The sequence below is a fragment of the Indicator indicator genome, chromosome 13 (genome assembly GCF_027791375.1).
Source record: "Indicator indicator isolate 239-I01 chromosome 13, UM_Iind_1.1, whole genome shotgun sequence".
Taxonomy (NCBI): domain Eukaryota; kingdom Metazoa; phylum Chordata; class Aves; order Piciformes; family Indicatoridae; genus Indicator; species Indicator indicator.
The window spans coordinates 16131684-16155930 of NC_072022.1; the positions used below are offsets into that span (position 1 = coordinate 16131684).

Genomic DNA, 24247 nt, shown 5'->3' on the forward strand with positions numbered 1-24247 from the left:
TTTAATGAAAAATGCTTTCCATGTCCTTTCAAAAAACAGGAATCATGTTTACTGTTTGCACTTGATGGCATTATGACTCCTTCTGGGTTTTTTTTGTGGGTTTTTTTAAAATTTATTTCTTAATTTCTTTCATAGCAGAAATGAAACAAGAAATTTGCTTGCATGTTACACAAAAATAAGTGAACACCTTGTCAAAAACTGACAGCAATAAGGAACTGTTGTTGAAACTGTGGACTCTTTCGTTAATAAACAACAGCTACTTACCTCATGGTACCTGATTCTTCCAAATATGTATCAGTTACATTCTCAATATTCATGGATCCTCATGCACCTGAATTTGGATTCTTTTGGCCAAGAGTGTGTATTCAGTGTGCTCTTATGCCCTTGGTGTCACTGTGTCCCCTTTCCAGAGACAGAAAGAGAAGAACATAACTGTCTCTCAGTGGTAAGGAAGGCTGATTATGGAATACATATGGAGACCATATCTCAAATATAAAGAATAAAACATATCCCTTCCTATAAGTAACCATTCCTTCTTTGAGAATCCTCACACTAGGAGATTATCCATACAGTAGTTTAGATGAAGTAAACTACATGGAACAAAAATGTCACTTGATTTTCAAATGGGACTGTTCATGGAAGAATTATTACACACAAATTGAGGTATTTTAAGAGGTTTACCTGATTTAACTTTCTTTAAGTGCTATAGATTGAGATGGGAAGAGTAACAAGCCAGAACTTGCCATGCAGGATAACTGCAGTACTTAAAAGTCTATGGACTAATAATTTGAAGACATCTTAAGAAGCACAAGATTGGTATCTTCACGGTGAGTAATATGACCTAGATGTATTCGCCAACCAGACTGCAGTTCTATACAGAACACTGTCACGTGAACTTGCAGCAGCTGATCATGTTAAGAGTGTTCTCCATTCTTTATGCTAATTGCTTTAAACAAGCTAATTTACACAATGATCTCAATGATCTAGGAGGGGGAAAACATCTCTTTACATGAAAAGCTGGTGCTGCAGTTGGCAAAAGATGAATCTTAACACAGTTCCTAACTCACAAAGATACTAAAAATTAATTTGCTACAGTGTTCATGATACTTTAAAAGGGGACAGTAAGTAGAGTTTGAACAGAACCTTAGAGGTAACCAAAGAGAACAAAACTATGCACATGGTATATACACACAATACAAAGGTGAAGAAGTTTATTCACCCTCTGTAAAATATGGAGGTAAATGTAGTTTTTAATTAAAAAAGACCCTGCTGTTATTTGGGTTGAGGAACTATACTTACAAAAATCCAACTTGCCATTCATCTTTTAAAGAAATTCAAACACCTTATACTGGTTTAGTGCAGTTTCCCATTATGCTTCATTCAAAATTGTTACAAATGGGCTAACTATTCTTACTCTACTCTAGCAAAAATCTCCAGGTACAAAAAAACCCAGTATCAAATATTTAAAGGTACCCAGGGCTACTGGTTTTCAGCTGTCAGCCAGTTTTGCATCTTGTTAGGACTCCACTTGCTGGAAAGTAATTTTGCTGCCTTTTCTAGAGCTTTTGTTTTTTAAAAATCTAATGATTAACTGAGGCCAAGGCAATTCTGGTAGATCAGTATCTAGTTAAACACTTGTAATTACAAAGTGGCCAACAGCCTTTTTAGCAATCTGTCTTTAACTGAGTAGCAGCTGAAAGCCATCAGCTCCGGTGAGCAGCTGCTGCTTCCAAGAATAACAGAAATAGATTTAATTTCTACCTTAAAATTTTGGGTTGCAGCATACAGAAGTTCCCAGACAATATTTCCAAATAAAACAGTGAAAATAAATAATGTTTCTTGTTTCAGTATTTAATCCAAGCAGACACAGACAATTTAGAAAATTATTCTATTGCATTAAAGTTTTATATAGCATTAAAGTTTTATGAACATCTTTCCTTCAGTGTATCATATATTCATATTTTAAAATAGCTTTGCACCATCTTTTGTGCAACTACATGCTAAAAATCTGAAAATGCACATTTAACACTTAACAGCACAAAAAATACATTCTGTATCCATTCATATGCAAATTCAAAACATTTCACTTGGCAGATAAACAATGAAAAGTTATTTAAAAAAAATCAGAAACTACAAAAATGTGCACATAAAAGTCTTCCCTTTTGGATTTTTAGTAAAATACTGCTCTGTATAAGATCTAATGAAAAACTCCAGTGCTTTACAAAATACTTTTTATCTATGAGAAAAACAATGTTTAAATTTGTATCTGTATGAATTAAAGAATCAACTTGTTAAGATAGAAAACTGAAATCACAGAGGAAATGGCATAAGTCAATGTCACACCTACCAGGACATGTAAAACTGTAATTAACTGGGCACCAGGCAGTCAGCATCATAGCACAGATCACCCCCAAACCAGGGACTAATACAATCAGCAACTACAGAATGAAGCTAAATATACTAAATACAGCAATTCTACTTGAAGAGGGAGTGGAAGTCATGGCATGAAGTAATTAATAATAAAAATTTCTGTGTTACCAGTGTTAAGAGTATAGTATTCTTCGTAACTTGCTTTCTAAAACACCTGCATAAATTTGCTATCCAGGTATGTCAACGTTCTGTGATGCAAGAATCTAAAGGTGTCTCCTCTTTCTAAAGAGATCTTTTCTTTGACAGTTAGATAACTCATATAGGCCATGGGGGATTGACATCTGTGTCTTGGTTACATTTTACATGAACGCCTCTTAAACCCTGGCATGTCAGCATTCTGTCAGGCACATGTTTCTAGTGACTGCATGGAACATAGCTTCAAACCTCTTGAGACTAGATGGCTGTAAAGACAACAGTAAAATATTTTAAGACCATACATGGAATATTCTACAACATTTGTGATCCTCAATACTGTGAAGGCAACAACTGTTTCAGAGACAGTATAAAAAAAAAAATTCTGTAACATAGTAACAATGCTAAACTTGGATCTACACTAAGAAAGGGAGATACAGAACAAGGTAGTGGAACTGAAAGAAACTCTGCAAACTTGCAGATCCAATATGAAACCTGTTTGGAAGCAACAAAATGAATGACTACAGTATGCTTTATTTCTAAGCTTCCTGCACCTTACAAAGCAAAAAAAAAAAAAGAAAAAAAATTCTGGAACTGATTTAAATAAAGAAGCAAAATAAAATTTCATCAACATCAGTACGCATCACAAACTGAGGTTTAAAATTTTCTCTGAAACCGAAGACTTCTTATTAATGTCAGTAAGAATGGTACCTGTGGGTTCAAAATAGCATGGGACCTCTGAATCTTCATTTTTTCCTATGTAAACTAAGTGATAGAATTAATTAGTTTACAACACTGTTCCCCTGAAAAATACAAGTCAACTGCTTGTCTGAATATTCTTATGGAACTAGGAGAAACATTTTCTGATAATTTAGTTTTGTCATGTAGAACTTCTGTCATAGAACTAAAAAAATACTAGAAGTCACTAGCAACAACAACAAAAAATAAGCTATCATAGAGAAGGTTTCAGGGTTCAGACTATTAGAGGGAGAAATGGATTCAAAGTAAACATAACTTTGACAGCCATAATACACAAATGGACATCTTTAAAGTCTGGCCATTTTTGTAGTTTATCAAAAAATCAGGTTATCACTAGCATTTGAGGAGGCTATGCAGATCTGCAGTCATCACCCACGTTATTTTGCCATCTGAAAACAATGCAACTCAAAAATGCTGCTAGATTAAGAATATTAATCATACTTTAACAAAGTGCTCTCTACTTTGCAAACGTGTTTATTCAATACATCCTATAAATTGATCTCCTGGAACAAATTCTGCATCAGAAACCATTTTTTGCCACTATACTACTAGACATACAATAATATCTACATTTTGAAAGTTGTAAAGTCGTTTTAATCACACCAGTTTGACTCACAAGGACCTGAAAAGCCAATATAAAAGCTGCCTTTAAATAATTTTTCCTTTCTGTCTTATTACTCTATTTAAAAAATAAGCTAGAATACAAAATGTCATATTAAGCAATGTTAGATGCCCAACTTATTACTGCTCCATATCCCTCCCAAAAAGCATAGCAGTTCTGAATTAAGGTTGCCACTGTTATTGCTGCTTACTGTGTATAGTACGCAAGCCACCGTTGAGAAACCTAGGCACAATGGATGGCATGGTTACCTTAATTCAGCATTTCCTGGCTTCTGCTGATTAATGTGAAATTCATTAAGTTTTAACATGATTTTTATAGTTCTTTTGGAACAACTTGAAAATAATAGCAAATAAAATGCATTTCATTCTGTATTATGTAAAAGTGGCTGGTCTTTTTAATAGAGTTTTCGGACTTTTTAAATGATAGAACATAACAGTGGGGGAAGAGTTGAAGATAAAATGCACCTAGCTACCATGTTTATTCTGAAGGTTTGGGTGTGCCAAAATTGACAGCCAGCTTTCTTGGCTTTCTCTTGCTGGAAGTGTTTGGTGTTGATTTGTTATGAGGAACGCTTGGAGTAGCCACATTGTCTTGAAATGAAACAGTGGATTGAGCAGCTGGAGGAGATTTTAAAGGAGCTGAAGAACTATCTTGCTGATTGTGGTCAGAAGACATTGGCTGTTCATTCTTTAGTGGTGCAGCTTGAGGGGAACTCTGTAAATCCTTCAGCTCAAAGTTTTTCTTGCTAGCAGCCCTTTTTTTAGTTACCTTTAAATTAAATAAATATTATTTAACAATGCATTCTCGAACAACTGCAAATATTCCACTTTTAGACAACATGCATACACACTTTTACAATGACTTTCTAATACTAAATAGTGCTTCACAGTGGGGGTGTGGTTCAAATTCATCATGTAGGGACATCTTTTACAACAGCAGAACATTCAGACAATCTCACCTGCAGAGGTATAAACTGGTTGTGAGAACCGACTGGTATAGCTCCTGCAAGAGACACGTTTCCCGGATAAGAGCCAGGATAATAATGTTTAGGCACTGGAGTTCCCCAGGATACTGGACCAAACATGCGAGACGATGGAGGCATTATATTAGCTGTGAAAATAAGTAACTTTTAGCTCTTTCCTCAAAAAAAACAGGTCACCAACTCCCCAGGCCCCAAAAGTACCCCAGCTATGTTTGTCTGTGTGTTTTTAATCTTTCTAATAAAGCCTCATGTTCTTCATATTTACTTGAAACTAGGTATGCATTTATTTATGATCAAAATAATTCCAAAAAACAGTTCAGCTGTTACAGAATTACACCTGTATGACAGCAGAGTTAAGAGCACTAATGGCATCTGCATTGCAGAGTGCTTATAATTCAGGATCTTCATATCCTCAGCTGAGTAAACTTTGTTAGTTAAGAAGGTTGCAAGTTAGGTCATCCTGCTGAAAAAAGTCAACACCACAGGAAAAGAGATGTAGAAGCTGCTCTATGTGTTACTAGGATGCTACAATGGTGATGATCCATTATTATTAGCTGGGAATGTAATTTCTAACAGAACAAAAAACCCAGAAACTCCACCAGGATCTTCTGGAATTTTGGACGAGTTACTTACTATGCTCATGTTTGGCAGTGTACAAACAGGATTACGATGCAGCACTTCAGTGCACATTGGTTATAAGCAAAAAAAAAAAACATTAATGCATGGATAACCATTAATGATAGACGCAGGGGAAATCTATGTAGAAAATCAAGGAAGAGATTCGCAACAAATTTGGACTGAGACTACCAGCTTTGTAAATACTGTTGTTTTGATTAAAAAAAACCCAACCAAATGCAACAAAAACCTGTTTAAGACTGAATGGACAAATACATTCTTGAGGAGAAAGAAATAATTGGGAGAGACACGACTCTCTGTGTTGATTTCTTTTGCACACTAATGAGAAAAGGTTTTCCAAGCAGTTTCAGACATACGACTACATACATGAAGATCAAAAACGGGGCTCTCTGGAGGGCATTTATTTTCATATATAGAATCATTGCAATTTCAGGATATGATAGAATGCATTGGACCCTCAAAGGTCATCTTGTCCAACCCCCCTGCAGTCAGCAGGAGACATCATCAACTAGATCAGGTTGCTCAGAGCCCCATCAAGCTTGACATGGAATGTCTCTAGGGATGGGGTCTCAACCACATCTCTGGGCAACCTGTTCAAGCATTTCACCACTCTCATTGTAAAGAACTTCCTCTTCAAATCCAAACTAAATCTGTCCTGGTCCAGTTTCAAAACCCCTTGTCCTATCACGACAAGCCTTTGTAAAGAGTTCCTCCCCAGCCTTTCTGTAGGTCACCTTCAGATACTGAAATGCAGCTCTAAGGTCTCCCTGAAGCCTTCTCTTCTCCAGGCTGAGCAGCCTCAAGTTTCTCCACCTGGCCTTTTAAGAGAGGTGCTCTAGCCCTCTGAGCATCTTTGTGGCCTTGTGACAATATCATGACAACATCTGAAATGTGTACTAGCCAAATACTTACCAGGGGGCTGTGCAAATACTGGAGGAATAGACCCAGGTGGTACAGGAACTCCCAGTGTGTGGTAATTTGGTAACATTGGTGGAGGTGGAGGCATAGGGAAATTTACTCCTACAGAACTCTGTGAAGAAGGAAAGGGATGATTACAAACAGGCACAGTGCAAGAGAGAAAGATATTAAAAGATTCTTTTCATCCTCACCAAACGCTGTAAAGCAAAAAGCGCAGCTTTCTCCTTTGCTTCAGCTTCAGAGTGACACTGTGGTCCATGAACCAACAAACCATTTGACAGTTTTATGTGACAAACTGTCATGGTCTAGAAAAAGGAGAGAAGATTTTTGAGGTAACTGTTATCGCTGACAAACAAACCATGAGACAGAAACACAAGTTTTGATTGTTTGTTTTGAAAAAAGGCAAACAAAAGGAGCCAAGGTCTGTTTTTCAGATGGATTTTGGTCCTTGGTCCAAATGTTTAATATAGGACAGTTGACACAAAGTTGAGATCCTTAACTTTTGCATTAAAAGGATTTTACCTGTGGTGTCTTTACAAAAGAAAAATCTGGCTGTGACATTCCAGCAAGAGAACAAATATGACAAAGCTCAGAAACAGTAGACAGCGCAGGCTGTGGACAAGCAAAAGGGTGACCTCCAGTTTCCAACACTGGTGTCTTCTGAGGACCTCCAGTGCTGTAAGCCTTGTTCATATAAGCAGCTGGATAAAACAAAACAAAAAGGAAGAAAAAAGAGAGAAGCTGTATCATAATATTTTCTGCACTGAAAGGTAGCAACTTTGTTATTAAGCAAGGGGGAAAAAAAAGTTTTTTTTTCTAGTATTTTAATATCTGATTAACAAGAGATTTTCAGATTCGAAGCAGAACAAAAAAAGATTTACTACACTATTATTTTGAAAATCAGTACTATACTAAATATCAGTACTATTCTAAAATGTCACTAGAAGGTGAAGCTCTGAACTATGAGATGATGTCTAAACATACCCATTTTTTTGGTTTGTCTATACTGTGAAGCAGCTCCATGGCAATCCTGTCTACTGGAGGGTACAGGGACATCATTAACTTGGGATTTCACCTCATTCCTTGTTTCCAGGTCAGAGCCATCTATCTTCAATATCTCTTTGAGCATCTGTGTTCCTTTCTTTAAAAATAAAATAAAACATTCAGGGACATGATGGCATTCACATAACACTACCTTCTTACTTAACTCTGAATATCATAGTAACAAAATCTGAATTTTTGTTTTTCCTAACAATTACATTTTATTAAAGCACAGATAACAACATCATAGCATAAACAAACGTATTTGTTAATTGTCTTTGGGAATGGCTAATTAAAAACTCATCAATATGTTTTAAAAGGCAGTAAGAGGTTTCATGGAGTTTCTATAAATAGGAGCATTGATACTAAGGCAGCAGATGGTAAATTACAATGTAATGATTCCAGTAGTATACAGACCATAACAAATGATTGTGGTGACAGATGTTCTTCATTTTTAGCTCTTGTTTCCTTGGAGTAAGTCTGCACATCATTTTCTTTGGAAATTTTCAAAGAAGCTAGAAGGTTTTCAAGTTCATTGTCCTTCTTAAAACACATTTAAAATTAAAAAAAAAAAAGTACATTCATTTAGTATACTACAAGCAGGTGCAAGAGGAAGGGTATATTAGTTTGAGATTAATTTTATGCTCATTCGGGACTTTTTATCTTTTAGCTTGGCCAGATTCCCAAGTACCCTCTGCTCAGATTGTGAACAGTTACCCAGGGACTACTTCAAGTTTTGCATACTAAAAAGATGCAAATATTGACCAATACAGAATTAATATAAAGAATGATCAAGGTTATATATATTTGTCTTCCATTATGAACACGAATTTGTACACAAACATGAATGACAGGACGAAAGTGGACTGGAAACAGAAGTTATTCAAAAGAATACATGATTATCAACTACCTAAATCTTACCTTTCCACCTGTGGAGGAACTATCAACTGAAGCCTTCTGAATTACAGGCATGTTGGGACTTTCATTCCTCCTCAAAAGTTTGATATTGTATTTATTCACATCTGCAAAATTCTGAAGTACATGGCAGCATTTATCACTGAATAGTAGTAATACTCCATGACTCATAATACAATCATATTAGAAATGTATCTGCAAACAGCCTTCACAAGCTAACATTCTTAAAGGATTCCAGCTTACTGGAAACCTAGTATTTGTGTTTCCCCACTACAACACAGTTTTCAGAATCTGAAAGCAGTAAGAAAATCATTTAGTAACATCTTCTGCACTCTTATTTTCTGTCTATAAAATATCTCACTTGAAAAAAAGATTACCTAGGAAAAGAATCAACTACAATGCCAGCTAAAGAGAAATCTGTAAAATGATGAATCAGAGTTAAAACAAACAAAAAAATGTAGCAGAGGAGAAATTACCTGTTTGTTTGGTATTTTGTTACGTGGCTGACCTTCACCTCTTGTAACTCTGTAATCTTCTTTAACTAAAAAAGAATGCACTCTTCTGAAATGCTCTTAAAAATCATAGTAATAATGAAGACTGAAAATGAACTAATCACTCCCAACACCCAGAGTTGCAATAGTTCCAATGGTTGCATCAAATCTTTTATTCATGCCTTAGCAGTCAATTGGTTTATGCTTTTCTTGTAGGATAAAATAAAATGAAGTATATGGAATAATATAACTGATTCATTTTATATTCTCTAAGTATGATCACTAGCAAATTTTCTAAGTTAAGGTGTGGGGATTTTTTTTTTGCTTTGTTTTTATACCAGATGGGTGGAAAGTCATAGAATCATAGAATTGTTTCAGTTGGGAAAGACCTCCAAGATCATCAAGCCCAATTGTCAACCTAAGCCCATCATGACCATTAAACCATGTCCCTAAGTGCCGTGTCCACATGTTTCTTGAACACCTCCAGGGATGGTGACTCCACCATCTCCCTGGCCAGTTTGTTCCAGTGCCTGACCATTCTGGCAGGAAAGACATTTTTCCTAATATCCAACCTAAGTCTTGCCTAGCACAATTTCAGGTAATTTCCTCTCATTCTACCACCTGATACTATGGAGAAGAGACCAAGCCCCACCTCACTCCAACCTCCTTTCAGGGAATTGTAGAGAACAGTGAGGTCTCCCCTCAACCTCCTCTTCTGCACACTAAACAACCCCCATTCCCTCAACTGCTCCTTGTAAGACTTGTTCTCTAGGCCCTTCACCAGCTTTAGTTTCCCTTCTCTGGACATGCTGTACAGCTTGATTAAAAGATTCAGGATTAAGTGTGAAATAACCTGATATGCACACCAGGGACATTATTTGACAATGAGGAGTACAACAGAGCTTATGTAACAACTATTTTCTATCAATAACTACTAAGGGAAAAAAAAAACACCAGGCACTCAATGAAGATCAGATAAAGTAAGTAGTTCCAAACAAAGTTTTTAATTACAGTACTTACATTTTTTGTATGGCTCCTGTTTTCTTTGCTGACCTTTAAAGCTGCTGTCATTGAATCCTGGCTTATAGAACTGATTACCAGTTCCCAGATTGATTTCCTGAGGTAGAACTGCACCCTAGGATTTCAAACACCAAACCTTAGCCAGAAGACTATGCATCTACTGCTTACATAGTAGTCCCAAGACATTTCATCTTTTCAGAGCTATGCATACACACTGTAACAATACTTTCATCCAGAAGGTTTATTTGTAGCATTAACTAGAAAGCTTTTTAATGGAATGAACTGACATATAAAATAAATACCAGGGGTTTGTTTAAAGTTTATATGCTTACCTTCTCGTGCATATTTTGCTGGATGTGGTGAGACTTCCCAGAACTCTGCAATGATTGCCATATGCTGCAGAATTCATCACCTTGCTTACTCTGTGCCTGAGAAAAGAATAAGCAACACCCCCAACAATCTCAGCAGCTATAAACTCAACTTTTAATAAGCTAATCATACACAAAGACGTTCTGAAAATCCTAACGTTTAACAGTGCTCAGACAATAGAAATTTTCATACTGACACTAGAATATGCAAGTATTATAAAACAGGCTGTTGTGGTGGGCTGCACTGATGTAACTGTGAATCACTATTAAACTGAAATGTGCATAGTTTGTTTTGAGATAGTTTTTGTTTTGTTATTAACTGAAATTATGAAGATAGGAAAGACCATCCAATATAATTAAACTCTGATAATAATTGAAAATGGTTTCAAAAACATGCCTTGTTTTGTAAGGCGTTACATAAAACAGGCTCAACTGTTTCAGAACATTACACCTCTGTCACCACAGAACTGAACCCCAGCTACATAAAAAATTCTTCTGAAAATCTAGAATCTAAACATGGATAGCACAGGATGCTACATTCATTCAAGAACTGGGACAAAGTTCTGCTTCAGTAATCTGGACTGAAAAATCTGATGTACAAAGTTATGTGTTAATCATGAGAAAAGACCACTCACTCTAAATAGGGAGACAAAATAAATGTTGAGACATGAGGCCTAATAGTGAATCAGAACACTCACTTTATTTTTCTGATTGCCACTCAGAAATGATCCTTTCTGGATTGAGTTGCAGTTGCCTTGATTTTCAGCCCTGAGATTGTATTGCTGCCTTCCATTCAGCTGCTAAATTATTGAGTGAAAAAAACATAAGTGTTTTACTACCTTAAATCTTCTTTTGAAAAATAGTATGTCTTGTAGTATAGACTTTGAAAACATGAGATAGTTCTTCTCAAACACACCTATAGCAATGTGAAGTTACTCATTAAGCTAATTTTCTTTAAAGAAGTCACTTGTTAAAAAAAGGAAGCGTAACTAAGTCAATGAGAATCCTAGTTCACGTCTAATTTTCTCTTCTTTACTGTATTTTCAAAGTAAATAATAGTCAAGAAATAAATAATATCTTCTCTTTCTGAGCACAGACAAACGCAGCCTGTAGGAAGCATTATTTGGAAGAGAGCTTTAAAGAAATAATTGCATCTCTGCCTAAACAAACTACTGTTTGACAGCAAATGTGGTGTCACTGCTGCTAACTATTTGTCTCTTGAAAATGAAACTGGAACTACTCAAAGCAAATCAACTGTCAATAAGAAACTTTGGATCCTTTTTTATGAACTGGATTAGCTCATTTCTCCCAGACAAGGATTATTCTACTCCTAATACAATGACATAAATACTAACTTTTGTTTGCACCGATTTGGCTTCTAAGGAAAAACATTTTTATAAAAATAAAGGAAAAGTCTTACTTGAGTAGGAACAAAAAGGGACCGAGGAGAATGGTTGAGGCCTCCCAGATGCACTTTTTGTGAGGATACAGATGACAGATCAGATGCATGAGAATTGTAGTTACTCACAGCTGGCTGAGGTTTAACTATGGCCGTCAGTTTTTCATTTCCCATTTCTAACCGACTACCATGAGACAGGTTAATTAAGGCACTTGATGGCAGACGATAACCTCTGGCAGGTGAGCACCTTAAGAAAAGTGAATTACATCATTGCTCTGTGTAGTTTCATCAACTGACATTTCCATATATCTGATTTAACAACACTGTTGCCTCTATGCCAAAAGATAACACCACAAAGTTGGAACAGCAGAGGCTGAAAAACATAACCAATATTGAAAGCTAGCACCCTTACACGTAACATTCACCTCATTGTGCCTCTGGCTGTCAAAACCAGAAAACAACAGAAATTACTACTACTCTGAGTTTATATTGTACCTGTCAATGCTGAGTGAATTGTTATAACACAGTTCTGTAGTAAATATATCTGCAAAAAATGATGAACCAGGAAACAATACTTTTTGTCTGATGAAGCCAATAGCAGAATTATAAATTGAAGTGCAGCAGCACTAAGTTTTCTTCTATCTTTCTTTGTGATTCTGAAAACTGAAGATCATCTGCGTTACAGGACACACTCTTCCAAGTGACAGGTTTGTGTTTTGCTTGCTGAACACAGGCTATAGGTAAGATTTTCTTCTAATTTCTGTTATAAAACCCCTTATCTAAGAAAAACAGTGAAACAGAGCCTTCTGGGTAAAACAGTGCACTCAGAAGTTTACCTGCTTAGATACAGAAAAGTTATCTGTTTAGAACAAAAGCATCAACCATAGATTGGTTTAGGTTGGAAGGGACACTTCCCTAAGAAAAGTTTAGGTTTTTAATAGTGGTTAGAATTCAGTGCCTAGGTATCAATTATTGATAGTTCAGAGGCCCTTCTTCACAAGAATGGATGACTAATGACTATTTTTTAATCTATAGGTGAAAGACATACTGACAATAACCTGTTTTCTAAGTATTTGTTTTAGGAAGACATTTGGATCTAGTGCTTTATTCTGATGGTTCATACTTGCTTTCTGCAGACCAGAACCTTCTAAATATGCATAAAAGCCTAAAAACGATTTCCAAAATATAGTATGCTGCAGAAAAACAAAAAAGACTCAACCTAACCAAAGGCAATGATTTCAGGTAATCTATAGCAACAGCATGAAATGATGATGAACCCCCCTGTGCAAACCTTATAGTTAGGCCTCCAAGGAATTCTTCGTCAAACAAAACTTCGAAGAGCACATCTGTTTCTCTACTGGCTACAAAAAACAAAAGAAAAAGTTATCCTATATATGAAACAGTAGGTGTTTAAATTTAAATTATGTAAATATCTATGAGTTATCAAAAATCAATTAGCAACAACAACAACAACAACAAAATCTCTATTCCTTAAATAAACTATTTCATTAACAATGATTTGGAAATTCTTCTTGAAGTCCTATATGGCTGCCCCTTAAAATGTACTTTCAGCAAAAATGGACCATACCTAGCAACCTGCAATAACAGAACCAGAATTTATAGCAGTGTTAAAGTTGTCAAAAACTGCCAGGGAAGAGATGCAAGCCATTCAGGCAGCCACAAACCAACAATTTCAACGTGACCTTCTTGTAGGTCACAGAATAGTGTTGGAAAAGATCTCTAAGATCACCAGGTCTAACCATCAACCTAAGACCATGTCTTAGGACTAGAACATCTCTCTGATAAGGAAAGGCTGAGAGACATGGGACTGTTTAGTCTGGAGAAGAGAAGGCTGAGAGCGATCTTATTAATGTTTATAAATATCTGAATGGTGGCTGTCAAGAAAAGGAGGTCAGTTTCTTTTCAGTGGTGTCCTGTGATAGGAAGTTCCACCTCAACATGAGGAAAAATTTCTTTACTGTAATGGTCCTGGAGCCCTGGAAGCAGGCTACCCAGAGAGCTTGTGGGACTCTCCTCTGGAAAGTCACATGTTCCTGTGTGACCTACCCTAGATCATCTTGCTTTGGCAGGGAATTTGGACTAGATCTCAGAAGTCCCTTCCAATCCCTACCATTCTATGATTCTATGATTAAGAAGAAACAAAGGATAAGTAACTTCTTAAAGTGTAGCGATGTAACATTTGAAATTAAAATCCAATACCTGTAGGTTTAATTCAAAACAGTACACATCATTAGTGGCTTCAAGTAGCTTCACAGGGAAGAAATTTCAGTGCCTTCACAACCATTACACTAAATGCCTTTCTAAAGCCTGCTTTCACATCATGAGCTGTTACATAGCTATAATTCTGCAATTATGAAGAAAATATTACCTCCTTTAATTCCTATAATGGTACCCCGAAGACCAACTGGAACAGAGAAGTTCTCTCTGACATTGACAACACGGTCAAACAGCCTGTACTCTGCATCTCGGTCTGGAATAACGCCGTTCTGTTGCTCTAATGGCTGACAATAACCAAAAGACCCTGTTAATGCTTGCAAACAAGTAAGAGTTACAATCAAACAGTATCTGAAACATCCTGAAAATGGAAAATGAATTAAGAACATAGAATCTTCCCTCCGCAGACACAAGGCAAACTTTCATTATTTTTTCTTGTAACTCTGACTCATTGCTTCTGCCTGAGAAGCAGCAGTGCTGTACACGATCCGAGGCAGACCAAGGGGATCAATTTAGACAAAATAAAACAACCCAGTGTAACCTGCCTGTCTCAATAACATGAGTATCTGTGGCATACTGGGAAAGACGAGCAGTGGATCCTATGTCAAGAACTGAAAAAAAGGCAAAACAGGGAAGAGGAGATAAATGGGACATTTTATTTTGCCTTTATTATACAGCCAGTAACTGTAGAAGAGTTAAAATCAGAAGGCAAAAGGAGAACTGAAAGTCAGCATAATACATGATGGAGTTTGCAGTGAGTATAAATTCTGTCCTTTCACAGACAGACAATTATTCTCAAATTGATTTTCCAGAAAACATCATAAAACATTCTCTTCCATCAATACCTTCATAAAATTCCACTCTCTGAAAGCCAATAAGGTTAGGTAAAGTAAGTATAATCTGGACAACTTAATTTAAAAAAAAAAAAAGGGAAAAGACACATTTCCACATAACTTACTCTGTACAGCAAATGGGGTTTCACAGTTACTCGCACCTTCTTGGTGCTCTTTCTCTGCTGAAGGAAAGGAACAGAGAATCATTATAAACCAGTGTAGGGAACCAACACTGGATTTCATGCACAGCAAAACACCTGTAAAGGTAAGACAGAATCCTTTTGCTTCTTTTAGATAAAAATATACATCTTTCATGAAGTCTTTTGGACAAGTAAGTCCTGTTTTTAAAACATGACTGATTTCTTACCAAAGGTTTTGCACTGTTGATCTAATTTCCAGAATTCACAATTTTCATTGACATGTCCTTGCAAGTAATTTCAAAGAAATCAGCTCGTTATTTCACGTGGGTTTGCCCTTAGCTTTTGCTTTAATAATTTCCTTCATCCCTTGCAAGGACTTGCAGACATAGGATGAGGGGCAACAGCTTTAAGCCAGAAGAGGGCAGATTTAGACTAGATATTAGGAAGAAATTCTTTACTGGGAGGGTGGTGAGGCACTGCAACAGGTACGCAAGGAGGTTGTGGATACCCCCTCTCCCGTAGGTGTTCAAGCCCAGGCTGGACAGGCCTTTGAGCAACCTGGTCTAGTGGAATGTGTCCCAAACCATGGTGGCAGTGTTGGAACTAGATGATCTTTAAGGTCCCTTCCAACCCAAACCATTTTTAACTGCTTTACCATCCTAACTGCTAAGACCAGAGCTCAGGAATTTCAGACACTGGAGGTAAGTCAGCAAATCTGGAGGGAGGAAGATTCTCCACTGGTGCAGACTGGGTTAGAGATTGCTTGGATGGAATCAAAATGCACAAACCCGCAGGCCCTGATGGGGTGTGTTCATGAGTGCTGAGTGAGCTGGCTGATGTTGTTCTCCATTTCTGAAAGATCATGGAGAACAGGGGAGGTCCCTGAAGACTGGAAGTGGGCCAGTGTCACTCCAGTCTTCAGAAATGGGAGGAAGGAAGACCTGGGCAACTACAGACCCGTCAGCCTCACCTTCATCCCTGGAAAAGTGACGGAGCAGCTCATTCTGGAGGCTCTCTCTAACCACATGAAAGAAAAGAAGGTTATCCAGAGTAGCCAGCATGGATTCACTAAGGGGAAATCTGACTAATCTGACAGCCTTCTACGAAGGCATGCCCCAATGGACAGATGAAGGGAAAGCACTGAGTATCATCTATCTTGACTTCAGCAAGGCTTTGGGATACTGTCTCTCATAACACTCTCCTATGTAAACTCAAGAAAAGTGAGTAAGATGATTGGAACATGAGGTGGGTTGGTAACTGACGCAACAACAGAGTTCAGAGAGTTCTGATCAGTGGCACATATGATGCATACCTTGCATTTCTCTATTTCTTCCTCAATTTTCTCAACAATGGCTGCATCCAAAATTTGCAAGTCACAAGATGAGCGAGACAATGCAGACACAGGATGTGCCTTTAACCAGGCAACAATTTCTTGAACCTTCTCAGCTCTAAATAAAGAACAACATGACTTAAAACTTCTAACTACAGGTACCAAGCATTTTACCATGTTCCTTGATTTAATCAGTCAAGTATTATGATATAGGTACAACACTTGTACATGCTCAAAGTAACAGGACTAAAGAGTTCTGCAGGGGTTTACAATAGGGATTAATACAAATAATCTAACTGAAACCATGCAATACTGTTTCAAAACTATAACCTGAAATTTTATCTCAGAAAAAAAATGTAAAAATTCAATTAATTTACTAATACTTTTAAATATGTTTACATCCAACCAACTAACCATGCCGAGCTGGGGGCACCTGTTTCTCACAACACACTAAGAATGAACTTCAGGGCATGCCTCTGAAAATGGAGCACAAACCTGATATTCTCATAATAGAAGAGTCCCACAGCAATATACCCTCCTGGTAAGAGTCTTCTGGAGTTCAGCATCATGCAGACTTAGCAACTCAAACTCTTAAGTAGAGTTTACTAGCTAATAATAAAAGTTTTATAAGTATTTCTATACTGTATCTGGAACCAAGGTTGCTCCTTGCCTCTGAAACTGGCTGACCGTATACCAAAAACATGCAAAGGACTTCCAATTTTCTGTGTAGTTTTTTTTAAAAATCAAACTCCAAGAAATCTTAAACAATTAAAATAACCATTGTTTATTTTCAAAGAATGATCTTTTAGTGACTTTTTGACTATTCATAACTATGCATACCTGAAGTTTCCTTTAAAAAGCAAGAATTATGAGGTAGCCACCAAAAAAATAAGTTTCTCATTTATCGAACCTGACAGGCTTGAACTCCAAAATTGAAATGTACAATATTCTGACCATTTTTTCAGAGCCATCAGTGAACAATCATGCTGTTCAAGGAACAGCAAGGTTTCAGTTACATAGCAACCATTATTTGACCAGTACCAATTTCACAGTGTCAACCTTTATTCTACTTATTCTAGAAATGAAAACTTATAAAAAATAAAAGGGAAGAAAGATGGCTTACCCGTTCTCATCCTCTCCAGGCCAAATGTCATCTTCATAGAATATATCTTCCTGGCTATTCTTGGCTATATAATTAAATAGTTCAGGGACCCTAAAAAAGTAACAAATGTAAGACAAATTTAGTTTTATCTGAGAACAGACCACCAAAAAGCCTCATCAAAACAAATAGTGGGCTTCAAAATTTTTGGAGCCCAGATGGATTATTGTTTTTAAACTTAATTTAGTCCACACTGTTCAGTTGTCAAGGGTAAGCTGGTGACAAAATTACTCTATGCCAAAGTATGCTTCTCCTTGGAACTAGAGACTATTTGAAACAGAATGCTGTAATAAAAGAAGTTGCTAAAGCAATCTCCAAGAGCACACTCATCAGTTCTTAGAAGATATGCATGCAGAGGACAAAATCTGAAGATTGATATTAAGGTAGATAATTTGGATGAAGTTCATATCCAATATTTACCTTTCTAAATACTCAGCAAGTAATTGTTCTACAGCAGAAGAATACATCCATTCATTTCCAACTTTCTTAGTATAGCCAGGAACTTCTTCATTTTTCTTATTAAACTTCAGGTTTAGCCCCACATTTGCTTTGTGATCTCCATGAGGACTGGAAACAAGAAAAAAGATTATTAACTTGCAATAGTAGATGTGTACACACATTAAAAAACACAGAAAATTATATTCTCAGACTTAAGCTACAGAAAAATTAAATTCATTGTGTCATTTACTTGTTAGCACTGTGACAGTTGTATATGTCACAGGACAAAAGCTGTGATACGGTAGATGTCCTTATTGCAAAGGAGACTAGGGAATATTTGACTTCTCTTCCTTGAATCACAGAATGGTAGGGGTTGGAAGGGACCTCTGGAGATCACTGAGTCCAATCCCCCTTACAATGCAGGTTAAACTGAAGAAGGTGGCACAAGAACATGTTCAGGCAGGTTTTGAATGTCTCCAGAGATGGGAGACTCCACCACCTCTCTGGGCAGCCTGGCCCAGTGCTCCACCACCCCTAAAGAAGTTACTTCTCATGTTTAGATGGAACCTCTTACATTCAAGTTTGTGCCCGTTATCCTTTGTCCTGTCACTGGGCACCACCGAAAAAAGACTGGCCCCATCCTCCTGACATCCACCCTGGAAGTATTTATAAGCATTTATGAGATTCCCCCTCTCAGTCTGCTGTTTTGCAGACTAAAAAGTCTCAATTCTCTCAGTCTCTCCTTTAAGAGAGATGTTCCAATGCCCTCATCATCTTTGTAGCCCTTTTCTGTACCCTCTCCAGCAAGTCTCTGTCCTTTAATCAGGGAGCCCAGAATCAAACACCATATTCCAGATGTGGCCTCACCAGGGCAGAGTATAGGTGGAGGACAACCTCCCTCATCTGGTTTGCCACACTCTTTTTGATGCACCCCAGGATGCCATTGGCCTTCTTGGCCACCAGGACACATTGTGGGCTGATGGTTATCCTGAAACAAAATCTAAGCAACCACTGTAGGGAATGTTTTGCCTTTCTTCCTTAGTTGAGACGTAATCAGCCACAGTCTACCTGGCATTTACCAAGAGGTAGAAGGATATCCCTGAACAATCAGAGGGGAACAAATGCACACATTAAATCACAAGAAGATGCTTGTGCATCAAACACTTCAATGAGTTGTCCTAGGAAACTCAGAGAACTCAAGCTCCTGCTTCAATTCTGGAAACAGCTAAGAAGGAAGTAATTTTCTGTATTGCTGCAATACTAAAGCCAACAGAAGACTCTCCAGTAAACAAAAATTAAGAAGTTTATGATAGGAGAGAAAAGCACTGCACATGAATTTAATTTATGGCAAATGTGCTTTAAAGAGAGCTTCACATCATAAACCAGCGTTACACTTCATAAGAACAACACTTGAACACAGAAATTCTGTAGAGTTGTATCAGATTTAGAAGCTTCTCTACAGATAAAGTTCACAAAGAGAACTTACTTTTTCTTTGATCCTCTTCCAATAAAGATACTCCCTGTAAATCTGGAGACAAGATAGCCACTTATTCCAAGACGGCTGGCCAAAATATATGCAGGATTGTATTTCACAGAATATTTCTTTAAAACAAATAAACAAAAAATAGTGGCAATTCCCAAAGGGTAAGAATTTTTATACAAAGAGAAAATTAGTAACATGGATATATTTAGATCACAAAGTATACTTGACACATATTAAATGCTTTTACTAGAAAACCAGAAGCACTTACATGCTGGTTCTGTATTAAAGGATCAAGCTGGGGTTCACATGGAATACTGAAAACTACACGAATTCTACCTTCTGTGATCACATCACATGAATCTTGAACCTTGGAGAGAAATACTATGCATTAAAAACGTTTAAAACCAGCAGTCTTTGGATACTGGACTTAGTCTACTTTGTCAACAGTTTTTCTCCACTAGGGACATAGATGTTTTGGGATTCATCATATTGCTTTGACCTGCACACTGCTGCCTCATAGATACAAATCAAAAAGCATCAAAGCAAAGGAATCCCCGACTGAAAATGGTCCAAAATAGCGGGTTTGCTACATAACTTGAATGCAAGATTATTATGCTCACTTTTTTCATGTTACAGCAGCAACAGTGATAATAAAAAGAGCAAAACCACCCTCTTCTTCTAAAACAGCACAGAACCTTCAATTTAAAATTTTAGCTAGCAAATGACTGCTACTGCCACGCGACATCTTAGATTTTTAGGCTTTTTTCATGTTACAGCAGCAACAGTGATAATAAAAAGAGCAAAAAAACCCTCTTCCTCTAAGCCAGCACAGAATCTTAGATTTAAAATTTTAGCTAGCAAATGACTGCTACTGCCACGCGACATCTTAGATTTTTAGGCTTGCAAATACGGTAATCTAAGGGGGAAAAAATTATGGAATTATTGGAACTAACTTCTCCCATGCAGCCATAGTAAGGAGATCCCAGCATAAAGGTTGTGCTTCCAGGAGGAAACAAGTCATCCAAAGTTTTGATATTTGAAAAACGAGAGTCAAAGGCTTTGATATCCTACATAAGAAAGACAAAATTAATAATGTTCATTACCATTTGGTTCAGTAGAATAATTTAAAAGTTCATATAAATAAATGTTTACTCTAAAACATAATCCAACTCTGGAATAGTTCATTCAAGGCAAAGAAGCTAATGCTATATGGCAAATGCTGTTACACAAGCAATTATACTATCTTATAGAGCATCACTAACGTGAATTCATCCAAAATATTAGTAATGAAAAGATTACAAAGGCCATTTTTTTCAGTAAGATCTCAAAACTATGCAAAAAGGCCCCAAATTTTGTGACAAAGTGCTTGCCTAAGCACATTATGGTTTTTTATACAGTAAATTAAGATGCTTATTTTTGTTTTGTTTTTTTTTTTCTTCTGTGCAACTTCCCCTGCCCCAACCAAGTAAGAAACTTTGTGCAAGAAGATACTGAACTTCTGTATTTACCTTGACAATAGTTTGGTAAACAAAAGGAAGAGCTTGTTTTGACCACTGCTTCTCCAAATAAACTTCTCCATTTTGGTTTAGCTGATATCTATTACCAGTGAGTAACTGAGCATACACAACTATTGATGTTTCATGAATAATTATTCCTTTTCTTCTCTGGTAGCTGAATACAAAGCAGAATATTTAGTTTTTATTACAATAAACGGATCTGAAGCAAGAGGGTGGAATTAATTTATTATTGGGAAAAAAACCCCAAACCCCCCAAAAGCTCTTAATAAAAGGATTCAAATAGTTTGCTTTCTGTTTTATAAAAGGTACCTAGAATAAACAACCTAACCAGTTCCCTCTCCGTTGTTGTACAGCCATCACTACATGGCTAAGTGTAGTAACTTAAACACATACTACGTTTACAGTGGGGTCAGGGGTAATTAAGGCAGGTAAATCAAAAGACAGATAATAAAACAGGAAGGTCCTGCAACTTAGTTGTGTTCTCCTGGGCAATCACACTCCAGAAGAGAAGAGCTGTATTCAAATTTAATAATGCTAAGCAATTGAAGTTGTAACTTCATCATTTATGACTCAATTCTGTATACCTCCTACAGCTTAATAATAGTAAGACTAGAACAGAAAATTGAGTGGGAGAGTAAATACCAGAACTCATTCTTTTGTAGCAGCATCTAACTTGAAATACCTAGGACAAAGTCCACATATTCTGAAATTTCATTTATGTTGCTGGTATTTTTAAATTCCAGCAAACTCGTTAATGTTAGCAACTCTTCTCACCTACTTAGATCTGTAATAAAGCAACAAAACCTAGCTAAGCTTGTAAAATGCAAACTTACACTTCAATTTTCAAAGTTACTTACTGTTCTGAAATGCCTTGAACTTCTTTTAACCACACACTTTGCTCCTTATCTCCAACATATGCCACTTTAGTCGGGGGCACTGCGTTGCCCATGTAAAGCTTCTGTGTGCCATGTGGCTCTTCCAAATAAAACCTTGAGAATATGACCATAGAATCACTGAATCATAGAATGCATTGGGTTGGAAGGGACCATTAAAGGTCATCTAGTTCAGCTACTACTTTAACCCCATAAAATTAATCCATAACCAATTATGAGCAAAACATAATGACAGCTAGAAACTACTTGTGAAAGACAAGAAAAACTTGCAGCATCATCTTCTCTACCCCTTCTACAGCAGGCCACACAGTCTATTTCATCATAGAATGGTTTGTGTGGGAAGGGACCTTAAAGATCATCTAGCTCCAGCCCACTGCCATGGGACACCTTCCAGTAGACCAGGTTGCTCAAGGCCCTGTCCAGCCTGGCCTTGACCACCTCCAAGGAGGGGGCATCCACAACTTCCCTGGGCAACCTGTTCCACTGTCTCACCACCCTCCTTTGAAAGAATTTCTCGATAATATCTAGCTTAAAGCCATTCCCCCTCATCCTATCACTACAAGCTCTTGTAAAATGTTCCTCCCCAGCTTTCTTGTAGGCCCCTTTCAGGTACTGAAAGGCTTTTCTAAGGTCTCCCCAGAGCCTTCACTTCTCCAAGTTGAACAGCTCCAACTCTTGCAGCCTGTCCCCATATTGGAGGTGCTCCAGCCCTCTGGTCATCTTCATGGCCTCCTCTGGACCTGCTCCAGCATTTCCATGTCCTTGTTGTGTTGGGGGCCCCAGAACTGGATGCAGTACTCCAGATGGGGTCTCAGGGGAACAGAACAGAGGAGCAGAATCACCTCCCTCATCCTGCTGGTCACACTGCTTTTGATGCAGCCCAGAACACAGTTGCCTTCTTGGCTGCAAGCACACATTGCTGGTTTGTGTTGAGTTTTTCATCAGCTGACACCCCTAAACCCTTTTCCTCAAGCATATCCAATCAGCAGTGTGAAGACAGAAAACTTTCAGTGCTTTGTAAATTATTTATTTCAAGGCTTCCACTAACACTGGTACTTCTTATCCGTTCCAGTGCCTCATCACCCTCACTGTACAGAATTTCTTCTTAATATCCAGTTTAAATCTCCCCTCTTCCATCTTAAAGCCATTCCCTCTAATTCTATCACTACAAGCCCTTGTAAAAAGTCCTTCCCTAGATTTCTTGAGGCCCTCTTCACACTATAAGGTCTCCCTGGAGCCTTCTCTTCTCCAGGCTGAACATCCTCAACTCCTTCATGCTGTGCCCACTCTGGACCTCAATGTTTTGACCACTGCTCCAGACTTCCAAGTCCTTCTTGTGCTGGGGGCTCCAGAACTGGGCACAGTGCTCCAGCTGGGTTCTCATGAGAGCAGAGTAGAGCAGGACAATCATCTCGCTCACCCTGCTGGTCACGCTTCTTGTGATGCAGCCCAGGACATGGTTGGCCTTCTGGGCTGCAAATGCACTTTGCCAGCTCATGTTGAGTTTTTCATCATTTATTTTTGATTAAAAGTATCTGTGCACATGCTAAAAGAAAGACTGCAAAGAAACCTTCTCTTTTACATTTTCTGTGTGGATTTCTGCATGTGCGTTTTTCCCCCAAAATTAAGAATGAGCTCTTGCAAACCTCCACATCTATAGCCAAATTACTGAGGGACTGGATTTCTACAGAGCTAACCAGCCCTCAGAACTGTGTTGAAGATTCCTCCACCAAGCAGCCTTTAATACATGTGAGATGATTTGCCCAAACTCCTGTACAGCCTAGAGGAACTTATTTTGAACAAAACAATAAAGATGGCATCTATGAAATTGTCTCTTACTTGGTTTCTCCATCTGACACAGCAACAACTCTGGCTTCTTCAAGGTGTGGCCAGTTAACAAAAACACGCTTTCCAAGTACCAAACTGGCAACATTTTCTACCATCTGAAAAAACCCAAAACAAAAACCAACAAGTTACTAATTGTTTAACATAGTAAAAGATTTTTGTTAGAAGTATTCTCAGACTGGTTTTGCACTAAAAGCTACTCTAGTTAAGGCAAGTTTTTTTCTTCTAAAAGAAAAAGCTCATTTTAGCTTATTACATTATATATTGATACACATTACATTGTCTCCTATTAGAAATGGAGAATCGTATTTAATTTTGTGGCACAAAGGACCATATTCCAAGTATGTTTCTTTAGATGTAGCATATGTCAGTTGTAAGACCTGAGTTGATTTACGTTTCTAGTACAGACTTTCTATATTTTGTGTGTGGGTGTTCATTGGTTTGTTTTTTTATTGTTGTTGTTTTGTTAGGAGCTGAATGCTTACCTGTTCTTTTGAGTTATTATCAGCTATGATTTCTAACATCATGTTCTCTCCATGGCTGCTTTGCTGAAATACTTGTACACCATTTTTTCTAAGATAGAACTGGATAAGAAGAAAACAGTACATAAAACTTACTCAAACTCTCACACAGTTAAATACCACTAAAAATGTCAAAATAG

At 37.4% G+C, this 24247-nt stretch overlaps 1 protein-coding gene across 1 annotated transcript in view; it reads right to left on the bottom strand.

The window, feature by feature from the left end:
- Positions 1 to 3863: 3863 nt before the first annotated feature.
- XRN1 (5'-3' exoribonuclease 1) overlaps positions 3864 to 24247 on the bottom strand; it is a 34181-nt gene continuing 13797 nt past the window's right edge. The window contains exons 18-41 of the mRNA XM_054386207.1: positions 24072 to 24170; positions 23581 to 23684; positions 21706 to 21837; positions 20840 to 21002; positions 20285 to 20398; positions 19600 to 19698; positions 19335 to 19450; positions 17831 to 17977; positions 17375 to 17464; positions 16234 to 16369; positions 14907 to 14963; positions 14103 to 14235; positions 13005 to 13074; positions 11735 to 11960; positions 10279 to 10374; positions 9947 to 10061; positions 8912 to 8976; positions 7938 to 8063; positions 7464 to 7620; positions 7002 to 7180; positions 6671 to 6784; positions 6474 to 6591; positions 4902 to 5053; positions 3864 to 4711 (exon numbers count right to left, since the gene is read on the bottom strand). Of these exons, the coding sequence (XP_054242182.1) occupies positions 4421 to 4711; positions 4902 to 5053; positions 6474 to 6591; positions 6671 to 6784; positions 7002 to 7180; positions 7464 to 7620; positions 7938 to 8063; positions 8912 to 8976; positions 9947 to 10061; positions 10279 to 10374; positions 11735 to 11960; positions 13005 to 13074; positions 14103 to 14235; positions 14907 to 14963; positions 16234 to 16369; positions 17375 to 17464; positions 17831 to 17977; positions 19335 to 19450; positions 19600 to 19698; positions 20285 to 20398; positions 20840 to 21002; positions 21706 to 21837; positions 23581 to 23684; positions 24072 to 24170 (3099 nt within the window). The 3' untranslated portion in view covers positions 3864 to 4420. The remainder of the gene's footprint in view (positions 4712 to 4901; positions 5054 to 6473; positions 6592 to 6670; positions 6785 to 7001; positions 7181 to 7463; positions 7621 to 7937; positions 8064 to 8911; positions 8977 to 9946; positions 10062 to 10278; positions 10375 to 11734; positions 11961 to 13004; positions 13075 to 14102; positions 14236 to 14906; positions 14964 to 16233; positions 16370 to 17374; positions 17465 to 17830; positions 17978 to 19334; positions 19451 to 19599; positions 19699 to 20284; positions 20399 to 20839; positions 21003 to 21705; positions 21838 to 23580; positions 23685 to 24071; positions 24171 to 24247) is intronic.